Below are 18333 nucleotides of genomic sequence, written 5' to 3' on the forward strand. Positions count from 1 at the left end.
CTTAAAATTGTTTCATGTGTTATATTAAAATCTGCGTACGAAGATCAGATTGCAACTTTGTAAAGTTTTCTGATTTTCCTATTTTTAAATATTTTAATTTCATCATTTAAATCTTTTAAAAATTTAATGATGAAGTCTTCGATGTATTAGAATCCAAACGTTTCAGATTATATTCATTTTAAATTAGATTTGTGTACGTTATTCGTTACAATATATCTTCCACAGTTAACTAATAACTAATTATTATCATAACTAATTATCATGTTCGATACTACTAAGAGCATAATCTGATATGTTATAAAGAATGCATAAAATTTATTTAATTTAAAGCTTTATGATATATGGCAAATTAATTAACAGAATGCAATTATTTTCAATAGGAAATTCAAAATGCAATAAAACAATTTTATAATTTTATTTAGTGGTACCCAGTTCAGCCTTCACATCGACTTCTTCATCAGCCTCATCCTCCAGTGAAGAAAACAGTGTCTCAATGACTCCTGCACCATCATTGCCAATATTACCTCTCATCAATCCGGCTATGGATTTGAACATCATCAGTAGAGCTCAACTGCAAGGTTTAGATCCCGCTGCGCCCACGTTGCCTCCTGTATTAGCACCGCCTCAAATGCTAGTTAAGCAGGGAACCAGCAAATGCAAAGAATGCAATATAGTATTTTACAAACATGAAAATTATTTGGTTCACAAAAATCAATACTGCGCTGCACGAGGTGTAAAGCGGGACGGTGGGTCTCCTGAGAGAGTGAAAAATGACGAAAGTGACTCAATGGATCGGGAAGAAACAGGTAAAATTTTGTTTTTACCTGTTTTATGTGAATTAATTCCACAGATGAAGAATTAAAAGAATCAACTCTCAGTTCATTAACGCAGGATACTTTCTTAAATATTCTTATTTCTTTTCAAATATTCTTATTTCTGGAATATTAATGCATAAATATATTATAATTGAACTCCAAATGGCCACGGTTTAGCAATTTTATAAATTAACATGCGATATCATTTGGATATAATTTGATTTGAAAGAATCCATTCATTATTAAACACCAAATGCGATCCTTTTTGAATATTTGATTCATTTCTTTGGTGGTGATAACTGCGCTTCTTAGACATAAAAAGTTGAGATAAAAGAAGCAAAGTTTAAATACACAGTGATGGGAAGACTGGTATGAAATTTCACGTGAATTAGGAAATGCCTTAATAACGCAATTAAATTAAATTAGAATTCGGTTTTAAATATATATTTTTCAAAATTCTTTTAAATTTTGGATGTAAGGGATTAGTAATTTTCTTTAATAAAAATGGTTCAGTTCTTTACAATAACAAAGACATAATACTCCTAGGAAACCTTTTCTGCCTCTCTTTTTTGTCATTTATACAGAACATAGCTCTTTACCTAATTACGGAATAAAAAAAAATATTATCTGTGCTAGTATCTCGGGGCACCTAAGACACACTAAATAAATAAATGAATAAATAAGAGGCTATAGAATATATGGAATGTCCATCTTCTTGATCCTACTTTGAGTGATTATTTCCTTTCCATTTCACCTGCTTTAACTGTTTCGCTCTCTTTTTGTTTATTATTGAAGCTGGGCATTTCACGCATACTTTTTATACTGTGAGCAATAGAAATATATGAACCAACAACACTAAGTGCGATCACATAAATCTCCCTTTTGCCTTGATGTACAGTTAAATTTCCACCCAATTTTTTATTTTAGGATGTTTGGAATATATATGTATCTTGTCATTTTTGGTGAATCAGGCATTACATGACTCAGTTACCGCCCAGATGGTATAATGGTTAGGGGAGCTTGACTGCTATACCAAAGGGCCCGGGTTCGAATCCTGGAGAAGGCATGGATGTAAAATTGTCTGTCGCTTCATATGAGGTAACGGTGGCCGCCTATTAATTGGCTCCATAATAAAATGGTCACCACCTGTGGCCTTAGGATGGGCCAATGCCGTTATAGGAATATTCCCCCATTGGAAAAATTAAAAAAAAAATAATTTCTTTCCTGATACTTTTTTTTATCTAAATTGATATGGTTCTTGAATTATTTCATTTATATAAATATAGCGAATAAATTATCTACATTTTCGCTACTAGGCGAAACTGTTTTATCATTTTCCAGTAATGAAATTTAATAATCGCGGTCTCGAGACCTAATTTTATGCGTTGTTAGACATGAAAATGTTTCCAAGAATAGTTTCTAGGATCCACAAAAATGATAAACTTTTATTTACATTTATTTTTAATAGGTTAAAGGCAATAAACTTCATCTGTAAACAGCTATTTATAATGTACTTATAGATTAAGACCATTGAAAATTGTACTGCTTGCAAATAGCTAATTGCTTTTTTATCAATAAATAAAATCTAAACATTCGTTCATTATCATTATTTAAATGGCTTTGCAGTGATTCACTCTTTTCCATTTCACCCTCTATTAAAACTGTTGATTTTGTATATGGGAGTGTTAATTTTGTGTACGGGTCTGCTATGACATCTAGTTGTGCACTTCTCTCTTTATTGCAAGTGGAAGTATATATACTAACCCCTTTAACCGGCTTAAAAATATTTATCCTGCTTTTATTTTCGAAATCATTGGTCGTAGTTATATACCTCGAATTACAGAAGTATTTTTAAATGACGAAAATATTCGTATCTCGAATTTTAAAAACAATTAATTATGGACAAATAATAAAATCTATCTTTTAATACTGTCTGCCTTTTTCTAACCTTATATTTGGGAAAGTTTTATTCTCGTTATGGAAAAAAATTATAAGAAGTTTGACTCCCGTATGACATAAACTGACCGATATATTTGATTTCCCTAATATTTTCAATTTTTGATACCATCTTCAACTTGAGGGATCGGTAATTCAAAATAGAATAATTCGAGGAAATAAGGTTAAATGAAGTGCAGCAAAAAATGTGTGAAACTTAATAGATCTTCAAAGAAATTATTTGGTGGTCACATGAGAATTTTATTTAATGTGCATGATCCATTTTTGAATGTTAGCTTTCAATGATTGCGTTTTTTTTATACTCTCCAAATCGCATTCTAAGCAGACATGTATGCAGACAGCAGGAATTATTTTTTGAATGTTGATATTAGATATTAATTTAGGATGACAACTTTGTCTCAACAAGTGACATCTGCAAAACTCTGAAATGGCAAAGGTTTCATCTGTAAGCGTTACTGATAAAGAAATAAAGAAGTTTATTATGGATAAATCAAAGCGATTTTGAGCAGAAGATGATCAGGAAATCCCCATTTACATTCAGTAAAAATAATATGCAATCTCGACGATCTCTTACAAAGAATTTTTAGAAGGATATTGTGAAGTGCTATTGCATTCAATTAATGCAGAACTGAATGCAGTAGCATTTCAAAAGTAGAAACATGTCTAAATTGAAATTTTGACATCGTCTGAAACTCTTGAATCGCTTGACTACGAATTTAAAAAAAAAAAAAAAACAATTATCCCGTTTTCTATCTAAGTGAACAAAATGTGTCATAAATAGGATAAATTTAGCATTTAGGATTTTTTGGACAAAAGGTTTTCAAGCCAAAGGTTGGGACACATATGTCCCAGCCGTAGTTAAATGTCCCAAGCGTAGCGATTGACTTACTCAAAGCTCACCTATTGTTCTGGAAATCTTTACTGTATGAAATAGATTAACATCCTATGGGACAGGGTAAAGCATTTTCTTTGCATAACCCAACATTATACACTTGGCAACTCATACTTGTTCCTTTCTCTACGTTCATTTGTGTACAACGAGCATAGCGGCGTCTTGATTTTTCAATTATTTGAAGATGATCCCCCACTTTCATAAAATTGATACTAAATACTTTTTAACACAGGAGTAATTTTTAAACTTTTAGTTGAATATACATATCACGTTAGTAGTCAAAGGGTTAAATCAATCTACGCGTATCGTGCAGCAGATTGGAGTATTGTTTCTGAAAATAGTTTAATGCCTCATTTTATAAAAAAATCATAAGAAATGAAAATTCGTGAAACGTGAAGAATTATAGAAGGTTTTTATCAATTGCGTTTTCGAAATGACATCTTCTGGCTTCTAGTTGACATAATGTTGTTGGAACGTTATGTTTAGCGAATGTTAAAGAGTTCTATGTTTACAAATTATGGTTCATTTGTAAATTATTTCGAGGGGCATAGTAAATTTTCTGCTTCTTATCCAACTAAAATAAATAAACTATTATAATTTCTAAGGATTTCTCCCACCTTTATTTTAGAATTTTTCATTTGCTTATAATATCACTCCCTTTGAACACCATTTTTATCAATATCTAGAAAGCAACCATTAAAACTTAGAAATGTTAACACTTAGGTAAATGGTTGCATATTTCATCATAAATACTAACTTCCATCTGTATCCCAGAGGCATCGATAAATTTGGTAATAATATAGTTTGTTATTATTCTTCAGGGATTATCTGCATGGAAATAGATAACAGGAAAAATGAGTTCAGGATGTACTCAAAAATTGAATGAATAATGTAATGCAGAAGAGATTAAAAAATGACAACTATTATATATATCATTACTGTTCAAGCATTTTTGGGAACATTAGTTGCTCTTTTTTCTGTTGGTGAAGTTAGGATCTACTAGCAAAAATATAAATTAGTACTATAATAATGTAATAGATGGAAAACTACTTTATGACTCAGACATATGCCTGGTGGACGAGTTAGAGAGGTCCTTTTCGAAGATTTTAACGCAAATTATTTTTAGTACATACAAATATTTACAATTATATTACATGTTCATAATCACTGAGTAGTATAACTGACTAGCAAATATTTATTCTTTCAAATGAAATAATAACAGATTTTCGTATTAAGGAGTTAGATTCCGTTTACATATAAGCGTTATTACTTGTGTCTCGACCAAGATAATATGCTGACTAACCACATAATAGATTTCAATAGCGCTTCAAAAGCTTCTGTCCAAATGTAGCGAGCACATTTGGACAGAAGCAAATGTAGCACATTTGGACAGAAGCATCAGTCTTGCATGTTATACGTGTATGTCACGTTTAATTGCAAAAAGGGTCTTGATTTATTTTTGAACTCATTTCAGTAAGCTTGACAACATACCTTAACTATAAAGATCAAATAGCTGAATTAATAAAGAATTAAATGCAGTAGCACTTCAAAAGTAAGAAAAATTGTCTATTTCACGTTTGGATAGCAGATTCGATCTTGAATGATATATGTATATGTAATGCTTAAACGTAGAAAGAGTCTCGATATATTTTTGAACTCATTTCAGAACGCTTGACAACACACTTTAACTATAAAGATGAAATAGGTGAATTAATACAGAATTAAATGCACTAGCACTTCAAAAGTAAGAAACATCTTTCACATTTGGATAGCAGATTCGATCTTGAATAATATATGTATATATAATGCTTAACCCCAGAAAGGGTCTTGGTTTCTTCTTGAACATATTTCAGAACGCTTGACAATATACATTAAACATGAACTATAGGGGAATTTATACAGAACTGAATGTAGTAACATTTCAAAAATAAGAAAAAAAAATGTCTATTTCATGTTTGAATAGCAGATTTGATCTTAAATTATATATGTATATGTAATGTTTAAATGCAAAACGTGCCTAGGTTTATTTTTGAACTCGCTTCAGTACCCTTAATAACATATATTAACTATAAGGATGGAATAGAGGAATTTATATTATTTTAAAAATTTATTTGTCTTACTGATAAGCGTAAGTTTTTGTGATATTTTTCTAAAACATATATTTTTTTTCACAATTTAGTTTGTCGAAAAGAGTTCACTGTCTGTTTCCCCTCTTGCGTTTTTTCTTCCTTTGTTAATGCTACATCTAAAAGAAATAGTTATATAAATTTTTAACACAACCGTTAGGCTGTAGATTCAAGAGGTTTAAGCTATCGGAAAGGAAATTTACCTTCGAATGCCTTTGAATATCATTCTTTGTACATATCTCTATCACTGATGTAAACATTTTGTGATTATTTACACGGTGTATGTGAACTGGTTAAAGAAATGGCCAAGAAATGCAGAAGTGGAATGCGTTATAAAATTAGCGGGTATTCCGTTAATATTTAATAAATATCAAATGAAAAATGCGGACGTGTAACTGACCTGTAAACAGTCTTCATATTTACATGCATAACAAGCAAACTGATGCATGCTTAGATTTTCTTAAGAGCAAATTAATAATCAGCGTAACACAGGTTAAGAGATTCATCAACCACTAAATGCAATTAATGAATTACACCCGCTGGAATATATTAAATCTGCTATTCCAAGCAGCGGTTTGTTTAGTTATAAATAAATCAAGGACTGTTCGATTTATTTATAATCGAATAATTCGCATTATTATTATGAAGGCGGGGCCGAAATTGAATCGATTATAAATAAATAGAATTGAATCGGCTGTTTTACGGCCTCTTTAATATACACACAAAGAGACTTACAGCTAGTTTTCTTGAGTTTAACATTAATCTAACACTGATGAAATATTTTTATAAATATTTTTCATAGTATAAGCAAGTAATATTTGTTGCATAACTACATTTCTATTCTAATAAAAGTAATTTTTCAATTTCAGCTACTCGATCATCTCAGAAGAGCCCCATATCATCCCCTCGCCTCAACAATTTAAGAACACCTCCAGCTCCGGAAAGCAATGATCCGAGTGAAACATCTTCCAATCCATCTCATGCGCCACCTGTATTTCAATATTATTGCGTAGCATGTGGTATTAAATATACTTCCATCGACAATTTGAGAGCGCACCAGCTGTATTATTGCCCGAAGCGGGATATGAATTCAACTCAAACCCTAGCGTTAGTGCCCTCTTTCCCTCGCAATACGCATGAATTCAAATGCAGTAAATGCAAAAACGCTTATCCAACGGAAGATTTGCTGAAGCAACATCCGTGCGTTGTTCAAAGAAAATGCCCCTACTGTGATGTCTACTGTCCGACGCTGAGCGCCGCCCAGAGACATCTTGTTACACATACGGGAATAAAATCTTTTAAATGTTCATTGTGCGGGTACAAGGGTCATACCTTACGCGGCATGAGGACTCATATTCGGATTCACCTTGATAAAAATAGCTCCACCCCTGAAGAAGCTTACATACTTTGTATGGATGAAGGCGGGGCCGAAATTGGCTGTGCCAGCAGGAAATCATCAGGTGTACGGGTGAATTCCGAGAGAATTAAGTCCGTCATCAGTACGGAGCCTCCCCACGGTGAAATAGCAATGGCCGTGAGCCCTATATCGGGTCCTTCTCCAAATGTGGTACCTTCTGATATTGTTGCTATAAAAGCAGTTCCAGATGACCCAGTTGCCACCGGTGACACAACCCACTGGTGTCAGATATGCGGGTACTCTTCTTCTTACAAGGGAAATGTGGTTCGGCATGTGAAACTTGTTCACAAAGACTTAATATCGACACAGACAATGTCTAACATTGTTAATAGTCGACCTAGTGTTGATAATTCAATTAAACCTAATGAACCTCTAGAACACCCCAGTCGTGGCACTCCTCAAGAAAGTCTGCTGTCAGCCGGGGATCACAGCAATAGTTCTTCGAGTATGGACGTCAAACCAATGATAAATGGTATTGTTAATAAGACAGAACAGCACTTACGACTCGAAGATAAACCGCTGATGTTGAAAACAGAGGCAGTATCTCCTCCACCTCCATCTGGTGGTGGAAGTACGTCTAAAGGTATCAAACGACCTCTACCAGAAGATGGGCAGTGCCCCACCGGGGCATTCAAAACGGGACCAAAGTACTGCAAATCATGTGACATATCGTTCAATTACCTTTCTAATTTCCTTGCACATAAAAAATTTTATTGCACGCCTCGGCCAGGTGAAGTTTCAAACCAAGAATCGACATCAGTGCAATCTGTACAGTAGTATGATATGTAGAATTAATTTTTGTTTGAAAAAAGATTGTAATTTGAATGATGCTTCTCAAAACATACATTTAAAATGGTGCAATTGAAGTACTGAGTGAGATGTAAAAATTCCGACAGCGATTGGTATCTCAGGCAATGTTAGATGTATTATCATTTTTAAAACATATACGTATCAGAGCAAAAACATATATTTGGAAATTATTAGTTTCCATCGAAGGATTGGGTTCCTTGCTGACTCTGCAATGCAGTTCAATACTTCACCTCGTTACACTTCAACCTCTTCCTTGCTTTCTATCTTAAACTGTGTGAATTTGCGCATGTTTACCTTTCACCTGGGAAAACACTTTGTTACCAAGTTAACAATCATAATTAAATGCTTTCTATCGCAAGAAATATTTTTATTTGCCCAAGAAATCGCATTGTTATTTGAATATAACTTTCATTTTCATGTAGAATGCAATATTTAGCTACACAATTTTATTAAATCTGTGCAATTGTTTTTTTGAACTGTTAACAAATTTTTTAGTTGTTAGGTCAGTGGATTTTTAATTAAGTTATTGTAGAATATAATTTTAAGTCTCATTTCGATCCAAATTTTATCCAAAAATTAGTAAATGTTAATTTATGTGAAAGTAAACAATATTGTTTGAAAAATATTTCTGAGGTTTAGATTTGATTGATTAGACTTGCAGTAAATTTTGATTATTCAATGCTTTTAATAAAAAAATATGGAGAGAACATAAATTTGCTCGAATATAGCCTCTTGCAGAAGGCTGATTTTACGATTTTCTAGTAATTCAATTAAATTTTTCTTTCAGCCTGGTGTTCTGTTAATATAAAAAAAATATAATACTTACTTTCACTTTTGCACGTTTCAAAATATATTTACTTATTCTACATATGAGTTGAATTTTACATGTAAAGGCAATGTACAGCGTTACAGAATAATTACTGCAGTATAATTTGACAATTTTAAAATTGCGTAAAAATAATTTTAAAATTAGATAAGTGTACCTTATAATATTATTACGCTTTTATTATATATTTAAGAAGTTGTTCAATAATTTTAATGTTTTTTAGTTCACAAATCTAGCTAATGGGTATTCTTTTACAGTATCCATTGAAGAGATGTTAAGTATGGGGAATATTCATGTTTTCAACAAATAAATAAATCATACAAGCAAATATTTTATCAAAATTTTGAGAGTGAAGCAGAAGAAGAAAATAGAAATACTTTATATTGAAGTACATTAGCAATTTTTATAGACTTATAGCTCCTACTTAAATGAAGAACAAAATAAGATAGACTTCAAGACTATGACAATTTTGGTCATGTGATCAATTAAATAAAAACACACGAACTCCAAATTTTTGCATTTGCCCTACAGGAAGACACCATCCATGAAAAACATCTACTTTTATAGCTGAATTATCATATTTATATATATTAATATGATAAGTAGGCCTTTCTCTCTCACTCTCTTTATATATATATATAGAGAGAGAGAGAGATACACACACACATATATATATATATATATAATACAAATACATTTGCATATACACCCGCGTACATATATATGATTCTTTTTTATATAGTATTTAAGTGATTTTATTCATAAAATTCTGTTCCCTTTTGTGACAGCAAATTTTGATAATAACATGACAACTCCTAAAGGGTTTTAATAGGAAAACGTATTAATTATAACTTTCTTCATAGAGGGAAGGAAGAAACTAAATTACGTATATTTACTAATTAAAATTATATTATATTTTTGCAAAATGATGTCAGATGACTAAACCTGTCATAGCTTGAACGTCTACTTCTTTAATTCGCTTCATAAATTGGCATTATAGTTCTATAACAAACTGTAGTTGAACTGAAGTTTAAAATTAATGGTAAACTGAGAAGTCGAAATTTATATGAGAAAAAAATTCAAGTAATCGAAAATTTGGGTTAGACTTTAGTCAATTTATGGTAAAATAATTTCTAAGGTTTTACGTACGTTTTACGTACGCATATAAAATTTGTGTACATATTACGATAAATTATTTTAATGTAAGGAAAAGTAATTATAAACAAGAATCCAAAACATTTAATTATATAGTTACTCTAAAAATAATAGCGACATAAAATCACTAGGTTTTAAAGGATGCATTAGATGACATAATGAAACATTAGACGATCTACGTATAATATCGTATAATGAAATTTGAGAAACATTAGAATCGAATATTTTAATCAAATGTCTACTTATTATGACAGTTAATATATTTTTTTTTCTTTTTGCATTTGAAAATAACAGTGCTTCCTTGAGCAACAAACACATTCAGTTAAAACAGTAATGTAACTGAACATGTAACACAAATTACATTTTAAGATAAAGAGTAAAAACGCAGAACATCAAGAGCTGAGTTTTATCGTCTTCTAACTAAAAATATGCTATTTATTTAAGTAAATTAGAAAATACATTTGCAAATACAAGGAAAAGAGTACATTTTCTTGTGGCGATGATTAAATGACACAGTGAATACTGAGATACAAATTACTCAGTAAGTAAATTTTGTATGAAAGCGAACTGAGCCGTGATCTTGTGGGCTGGAGATATGTCAGGTTTTCCAGAAAAAAAAATGAAACTAAATAACATCAGCTTCATTAAAATGGAGTTTGATTCATCGATATTTGGACTAGTTACATTATAGAAATTCAATTAATCCAGAAAAGTAAATTCAGTTTGTAGTGCTTTTCGGCAGGCAAAAACATTCACTTATTTAAAAATACATTTCATTGAAGTTTGAGCAATCGAAATTCCGTTTTCGAGAAATATTTCGCTGTGAAATCATTTTGAAATTGTATGTATAAATATCGGAATTAGGAAAAAAAATCTACCACAAATTGGGTTCTTCTGAAATGACTTTATAGTAAAACTGCTTTGAAGATATAATACGAAAATTACGCACTTAAAATCAAATTAGCAATTTTAATATTTTCTATCTGTTTCTTTTTTTTTTTGACGAATAAAATAACATATCAGATACCTTTAGATGTAATAAATGTAAAAGAAGTTTTTTATAAACCGAAGATTGCTTCAATTCGGCATACAAGATTTATATTTACTTCATAAGCTAAAAAAGCAATTTTTTAAAAGAATTAATTAAATTATTTTATATTCGTCTCGCTTTGTAAAAAATAAGGCGATAATTGTTTGCAACGAAGCAAAACTTAAGATCAACAAATAAAGTCTTTAAGAACAAAAGACGAAAAGGAAACTATAGCAAAAATTTACGATGCCAAAGAAGTTACTTATTTTTATTTTAAGTTCAGAGTCCTGACATTTTTATTATGAAATTGAATATTTATTACTGCTTTATTATTCATTTTTATGTATTAAATTTTAATATGATAGTAATGCAAGAATTTTTTAATCGTCCCGTCATCCAAGGTCAAGGCTTCCGAATTTTGAATTTAGAACAACTCATAAGAAGGATGTCTGTTTAATTATAATTGTTCTAATGTTTGTATTACTTTGTACTTTGATTCATTTACTCTATTTATTATGATAATCATTTAGACTATTGTTATAAGTTTTGTGCCAATTTTAAGACATTTGTATTTGTAAATTCTGTAGTCTAGTTAGTGGGAGTGGCGCCTAGCAATGATAATATTTTACTTCGCTTCGGATAATTACTAACGTGTTCTGTGAAATACTTTTAGTCGTTTTTTTAAACTTAGATTATTAAAGAGAATACTAAAATCATATTCTAGGAAACAAAGTAATCGGTAATAAGTAAAAAGTAATTCAAGAGCCTTTCTGAAAAAAGCTACCACTCGCTGCATTAAATACATATACACAGGGAATTCAATTTAAAAGTGGACCCTTCACAGGAACAGAAAGAGTGCCTATGTATGATACATATCTTGCCTACGGATTATGTTACAAATATCATCCTTGTAGTTCAGTGCATTTTTCTACTCTTATGCAGCTTTTCTTTATCTATGCAGACACCCAAAGCATAGATAAAGAAAAGCTGCATAAGGTGGTGGTGGGAGTGATATTCATTTTCATATTTTTGCAATATGTGTGTATTTTTATGTAAATATGTCATTTGTTTTAAGTGTTGCAATAAAAACATAGTCTACAGAGATAACATTTGGAAAGCTCTCGGACTAGAGTCTTTTTAAATGAGTTTGTTGCTAAACCGTGCTCGGATATCTTCATAATAGAATCCCCCATCTATACCTAAAAACGAAGTTCATCTTTCTGCAGTACGTTTTGATTGATTTAATTATGGCAAAGCGCAGAAAGAGTTAGCTGCTTAAGCCTTCGTGGAGGACTTTCTAAGGGAAAATGACTCGTAGATACGTTACACATGGGAAAAACCACGAAAACATCCATGCAGCCAGCCCGTTTGCTGGGATTTGAAATCCAGAACGAACTACCAGTGTTCAGCGACTTTACCGCTCGGCCGCTGGTTGGTCTTCTCTTGCAATAAAACAGTGAATATTTACATGTTATATTGATAGGTTTCTAATGCTTACATTTGTTTCAAAGAGCTAGGATGAGAATAATTGTCATCTTGAAATGGCTTTCTAGAAGACGTGTTCGCAGAGAACAAAAGATACTCAATAAACCGAAGTGTTTCAGAGCTCCATGTCTGATAAAATGTACTTTTCAACCTTTCAAATATCTCACACCTTTCGTTTTCCTTTAGAAACTAAAATGGAGACATCGTCCTAAGTAAAGGTTTTGGAAAATAATAATTATAGATGAGACATACAACATGAAAAGTTCAAAACCTGCACTATTCCTAAGAAAACACCTACTGGTTCTGAAGAATTCACCATCTGGCAAACTGCTCTATCAAACTGCTCATCAAAGTGTTACGAGTAATCACAGAACAGCTACAAACAAAATATGCACAAAACTATGTATTCTTAATTGCGCCGTTCACTTTTAAATTGAACACCTTGTATACACTTGAAAATGAATTTTAGCAGTAAGATTAGTTTGATTTATAAAAAGAGTTTATTAAGTTTGAATTAACTGATTTTTAGCCTACATTGCACAAACATAATTTGCTTTTATTAAAAATTTGAGATCCACAGAAGTAGGTAGCAATTTATTAGATAATATTGATATCTCCAATAATACATATTGAAAGAAGGAGACTTTATTTTAACTTGACTAAATATTTAATTGAAAGTTTATCACGTGAAAGTTAAGTAATTCGTTATTTTACATGTTATTTATGCCAATTTTTAGGTTGAGCAAAAACATTCAGCTGTGATATAACGCTCTTGTTAGAAAAAAATGACTATTTTGACTTGATTTTTGAACAATCTATAATTTACTCAAAATGTATGCTCTAGACGATCAAATTATGCAGCTAATATTAATAATTTGAATTAGTAAAAGTAGATAAAACTGATTTAGTGTAAACACAAGTATCTTACGAAATACTTATGAAATATATTGCACTTGCGAAAAAGTTTTAAAAACTTCTTCAAGAATATCGCTTAGGGTATGAATACAGTTTTATCAATATTCTTGCATTTCATGCAAAAATGAGTCACGGATGCAGTTACATGCTAGTCTTTCCATGTTAACACATAGCTAGTCTTCATCACACGTGAATCACTGTGTGCTAACGCGTACATTTCGAATTATATATCATTTGTGAATCAAACATGCTTCTTTGATTTTCCATGTCTTGTTCTTGCTTTCTGTCAAAAAGTGTATGAATTGTACTCTTTCTGCATAAAGTGATTCATGTCATAATCAGATTTCACGGTGCAGAGTTGCACTAGCCAATGATACATTTGTACAGAGTTTGTAGAGATTTTGAAGTATCATGAGACGCAATGTACATATATTTTTTGTTGGATTTTTTGACATACATGACAACTATAAGCATTTCAGTTATGTAGTACTGGTGAGCTCTCATCTTGGTTTGCTTCTAAACTTGTAAGAAATGAAATAAAAATGTTGTTCACAGATTGTTTTTCTCTTTAATGTGTTTTAAATCTTTCGAATGGTGGTGTCCAAATCTTTAAACAATATGCTGTTTATTTCTAAATATAGTTGAAATTGCTTAGTAATGGGTGTCACACAAATTTTCTTACTCATAAAATAGAAAATGAAAGTTATACAGCTTTGACATGTACAAGCAGTACTAAAGAATTACAGCATATAATCTTAAAACGTCTGTATCGACTATAGAGATTTTTAAAGTTGAAAGTGAAGAGTACTCTTTATCTAACTCTAAGGAGATATCTCAACCTGAAAGTCTCCAGTATTAGAAATTACCTTGCTAATCAATTAAAAAGTGACTTTCATGCGTTAGTAGATATTCAGAAATTACCTTGCTAGTCAATTAAATAGTGACCTTCATGCGTTAGTAGATATTCAGAAATTACCTTGCTAGTCAATTAAATAGTGACCTTCATGCGTTAGTAGATATTCAGAAATTACCCTGCTAGTCAATTAAATAGTGACCTTCATGCGTTAGTAGATATTCAGAAATTACCTTGCTAGTCAATCAAATAGTGACCTTCATGCGTTAGTAGATATTCAGAAATTACCTTGCTAGTCAATTAAATAGTGACCTTAATGCGTTAGTAGATATTCAGAAATTACCTTGCTAGTCAATTAAATAGTGACCTTCATGCGTTAGTAGATATTCAGAAAATACCTTGCTAGTCAATTAAATAGTGACCTTCATGCGTTAGTAGATATTCAGAAATTACCTTGCTCTTCAATTAAATAGTGACCTTCATACGTTAGTAGATATTCAGAAACTACTTTGTTAGTCAATTAAATAGTGACCTTAATGCGTTAGTAGATATTCAGAAATTACCTTGCTTGTCAATTAAATAGTGACCTTCATGCGTTAGTAGATATTCAGAAATTACCTTGCTAGTCAATTAAATAGTGACCTTAATGCGTTCAAATCTCTATATACCAATGGTTAAGATTTACACTAGAAATATGTTTTAGGCAATCTGATTCTCTGTGTATAAACTCATTACTAAAATGATTGACTTTTAATCTTTTCATGGAAGGTATAAGTGGCAATGTTGCCACTTAGCTTTCATACAGTTATCTACAAGCATGCCAGTAAAACACATTAATAAAAAATTAGTTGAAAAGAAAATAGATTTAAAAATATTCATTTCGAAATCTGACCGCGGGGACTTCCGAGACGTCCATTAATAGGTACTTAAAAACGATCTAAACACAATTAATTCTTTCATGAATATCACCACGAAACTTCCATGTAAAGGGATCGACGTTTTTTCGTTTAACATATTAGAGAATATTGTATTAATTGGATATGAGTATCGTGTAAAAGATAGGTTTTATATTTACAGAAACTGTCCATTAAACCTGTTTTCATAAACGCTTTTACCTTATTTTTATAAATTTTGTAATTGAAAGTACATATTTGAAATTGAAATTAGAAAAATACACATTATAGCCACCTTTTTTTAAACACCTCATAAAATATGTTATTTATTCTTTTTCAAACACCTCATAAAATATGTTATTTATTTATTTATTTATTTTTTGTCTTTAAATGCATTTATAAGTTGTAAAAGTCTATTTCCAATCTGGATGGTTTCCGGTTCTCAATCTATGAAATAAATCAGAAATTTTAACATAAAATAAATAGCAGTTACATTTTTATATATATACGGACAGTGTTTACTCAGAAGTTTCAAATTAGGTACTCAATAATGTAGAAACAATATTGTGCAAGTTTTGTTTTAAAGCTTATTAATTATTCTTGTTGTTTTGCTCAATTTTTAAAGATAAAAATATGGAAAAAGCATTCTAGTCACATTTTTTTACTTGTCTTAAAAAAGATTTAAAATTATTAGCAAAAGGGAATAAAAAAATTTGTTTCGGTAGATGAATAGAAATTTTAAATCATAATATTTTATTTTTTAACTCGTAAGACTTTCCAAGCATAATTTCCTGTACCGCGAAAACCTATAAATAAACGTGAACACTGTGACATTTCATTTCTTCCTTCGACTTTGAATACTATACTAAAAATAAATATCACTTACAGCTTTCAAATGTTCTCAGTTGAAAATTTAATTTCATGCGGCATGACCGTTTCAAAGACTTAACTCCTGCTGTTGCTTTGAAAAGAATGTTAATTAGAAATACTACGTGTGTAGGATTTTAAATTATACTCAAAAACAACCTTGGTTTGGTGTAAATTTTGAATAAAACTCCGTCGATTTTGAGGGCGATAGCATAAAATTTCCTCTTCTGAAGAAGTAATATGTTTTGCTGAAAAACAGGATGGTTTGGTTTAGTTTACTGAAATTACAAAACACGCTAAGGTTATCTGCCTAAGGGAAGGGATGGTTTCGTGGAGGAGTTTCTGAGGGAAGCTGGCTCGTATACACGTTAAACATGGGAAAACCATGAAAGCTCCCAAGCAGCCAACCCATTCGCCTGGATTAGAACCCAAGTCGGAACTACCAGTGTTCAGCGACTTTACCGCTCGGCGGCTGGTGGGCCTGGTGAAGAACAGGAAATTGTGTCTGATCGCCATCGAAATCGACCGACTTTTTATACAATTTCAGGCAAAACTAAATTTGTTTCTTTCCTAATTTTACATCTCATATTATCATCCATTTGACCTTTATAAAAATTGTAAAATTGTTAAGAAACTAAAATCTTTTAGACGGAAATATCGACATACTTTCTAACATTCAAATACTTAATTATCAAGTTTGCATAGACTTTTTTTTAATAGAAGACATCAGAACGGAGAAAATATATTTCCATCTATAAAATAATTATTATTACAGCATTGATTTTAATTGCGTAATTTTTCAGTTAAAAATGTATCACAGTTATATTATGTACAATAAGGTTATATTCTCAATTTCTATATGTATATCAAAACTCCCATCAAATTTTATTTTAGTAAATTAACATCCATTTTATCACATTTCAAATGGAAGTATGAATATACACTACAAAATTTTTACCGTGAAAGATATATTTTTAGTATATTATGAGTAATACCGATTACTAAGTTTTTGCTGTCTAAATTAGTACTGGGTTATGCAACTGTTTTAGTTTTGTAAAAAGTAATAAACTGAAAATACAGTTCAGATTTTTTAGTTTATTTCTACCAATATCAATATCACGAGATTTCAATGTAAAATTTCAGATTAATTAAGGATTATATTTGACATTATTTTAGTTAACCACATTTCGGATGAAAAATAAATGAAATTTAACTGGTGTAAGAAGACGTTCTAAATGATTCGACTTGTTTCAAAATATTAATATGATTATATGTTTATTTAATTCAGGTAAGTTTAAGACTTAAAGTCATATTTTTATGTTGTTATTCAATTAAAATATGGTTCTTGGAGAAAGAAAATTTATTATTTACGTGATCTTTTTCTTTCATTGGAGAAATGAAAAGTGATAAGATAATTAAAATAAATTTTTTTAGAGAAGGCGACTTGTCTTTTCCACTTTTAAAATTTTGTTTAATATCTATCTCTACTTTTTTTAAAATTTTGTTTAATATCTATTTCTACTTTTTTTTTTAAATTTTGTTTTATTTAAATGGATATTTTCAAGCAAAAAGAATATGGTGCTTGAAAACTTAATTTCATAAAATAATAACTTTATTCATTTCTTTTCTTTTCGCCTTTCCTTTTCTTTTTTTTTTACGGTTTAGGAATTAAAATGCAATTTGAGAAGTTTATTTTCCTACACATTTCTAATATCTTAACGAATTTCGCAAAATCTAATTTAAAATTTTCCTCGTGAATGTTTTATAAACTTTATCTACGAAAAGAAGCTTTCTTTCATAAAAGCATCGCATAAGAATAAACTAAAATGTACTAAGTTATTTTGATTTTCACGGAAATGCATACTAGAAGTACCCACATTTTAAGTCTAAATGCGCCTGGAAATGTAATTTCACCTTTTGTATTTAGAAATTACGAAATGGGATACTTCTTTTATTCTTTTCTTTGGTTTCTTTTTTCTCTTTTTTTTCTTTTCTTTGAGGTTTTAAGAATTCAGCCGAACGTGAATGCTCGTCTTTAAACATTTAAAACCCAAAGACTTTATTTTCAGTATTTTTCTTTTGAAGTAACAATTCCTAATGCTTCTGATGCTTGGATTTTCTTTATAATGTCGTTTACATTAACTATAATTTACTACTTACCATAAAAAGTTGATTTCACATACAAATTTGGTTAGAATATTTAGTAAAGTATCTTCCAAATTATCCGTAGGTGTTCTCTTTATGCACGTAAAGTTAATCAGTATAGAAAAGTCATATTTATATGCAGGAATTT

The 18333-nt window shown here is 30.5% G+C and overlaps 1 protein-coding gene across 1 annotated transcript in view; it reads left to right on the forward strand.

Annotated features, from left to right (window-relative positions):
* LOC118192605 (zinc finger protein ush-like) overlaps nt 1–13983 on the forward strand; it is a 373369-nt gene extending 359386 nt beyond the window's left edge. The window contains exons 9-10 of the mRNA XM_085806890.1: nt 423–806; nt 6659–13983. Of these exons, the coding sequence (XP_085663016.1) occupies nt 423–806; nt 6659–7983 (1709 nt within the window). The 3' untranslated portion in view covers nt 7984–13983. The remainder of the gene's footprint in view (nt 1–422; nt 807–6658) is intronic.
* Nucleotides 13984–18333: the final 4350 nt, after the last annotated feature.

This window comes from Stegodyphus dumicola, chromosome 12 (genome assembly GCF_044657685.1).
Source record: "Stegodyphus dumicola isolate Sdum_Otavi_A_Nest chromosome 12, ASM4465768v1".
NCBI classification, from domain to species: domain Eukaryota; kingdom Metazoa; phylum Arthropoda; class Arachnida; order Araneae; family Eresidae; genus Stegodyphus; species Stegodyphus dumicola.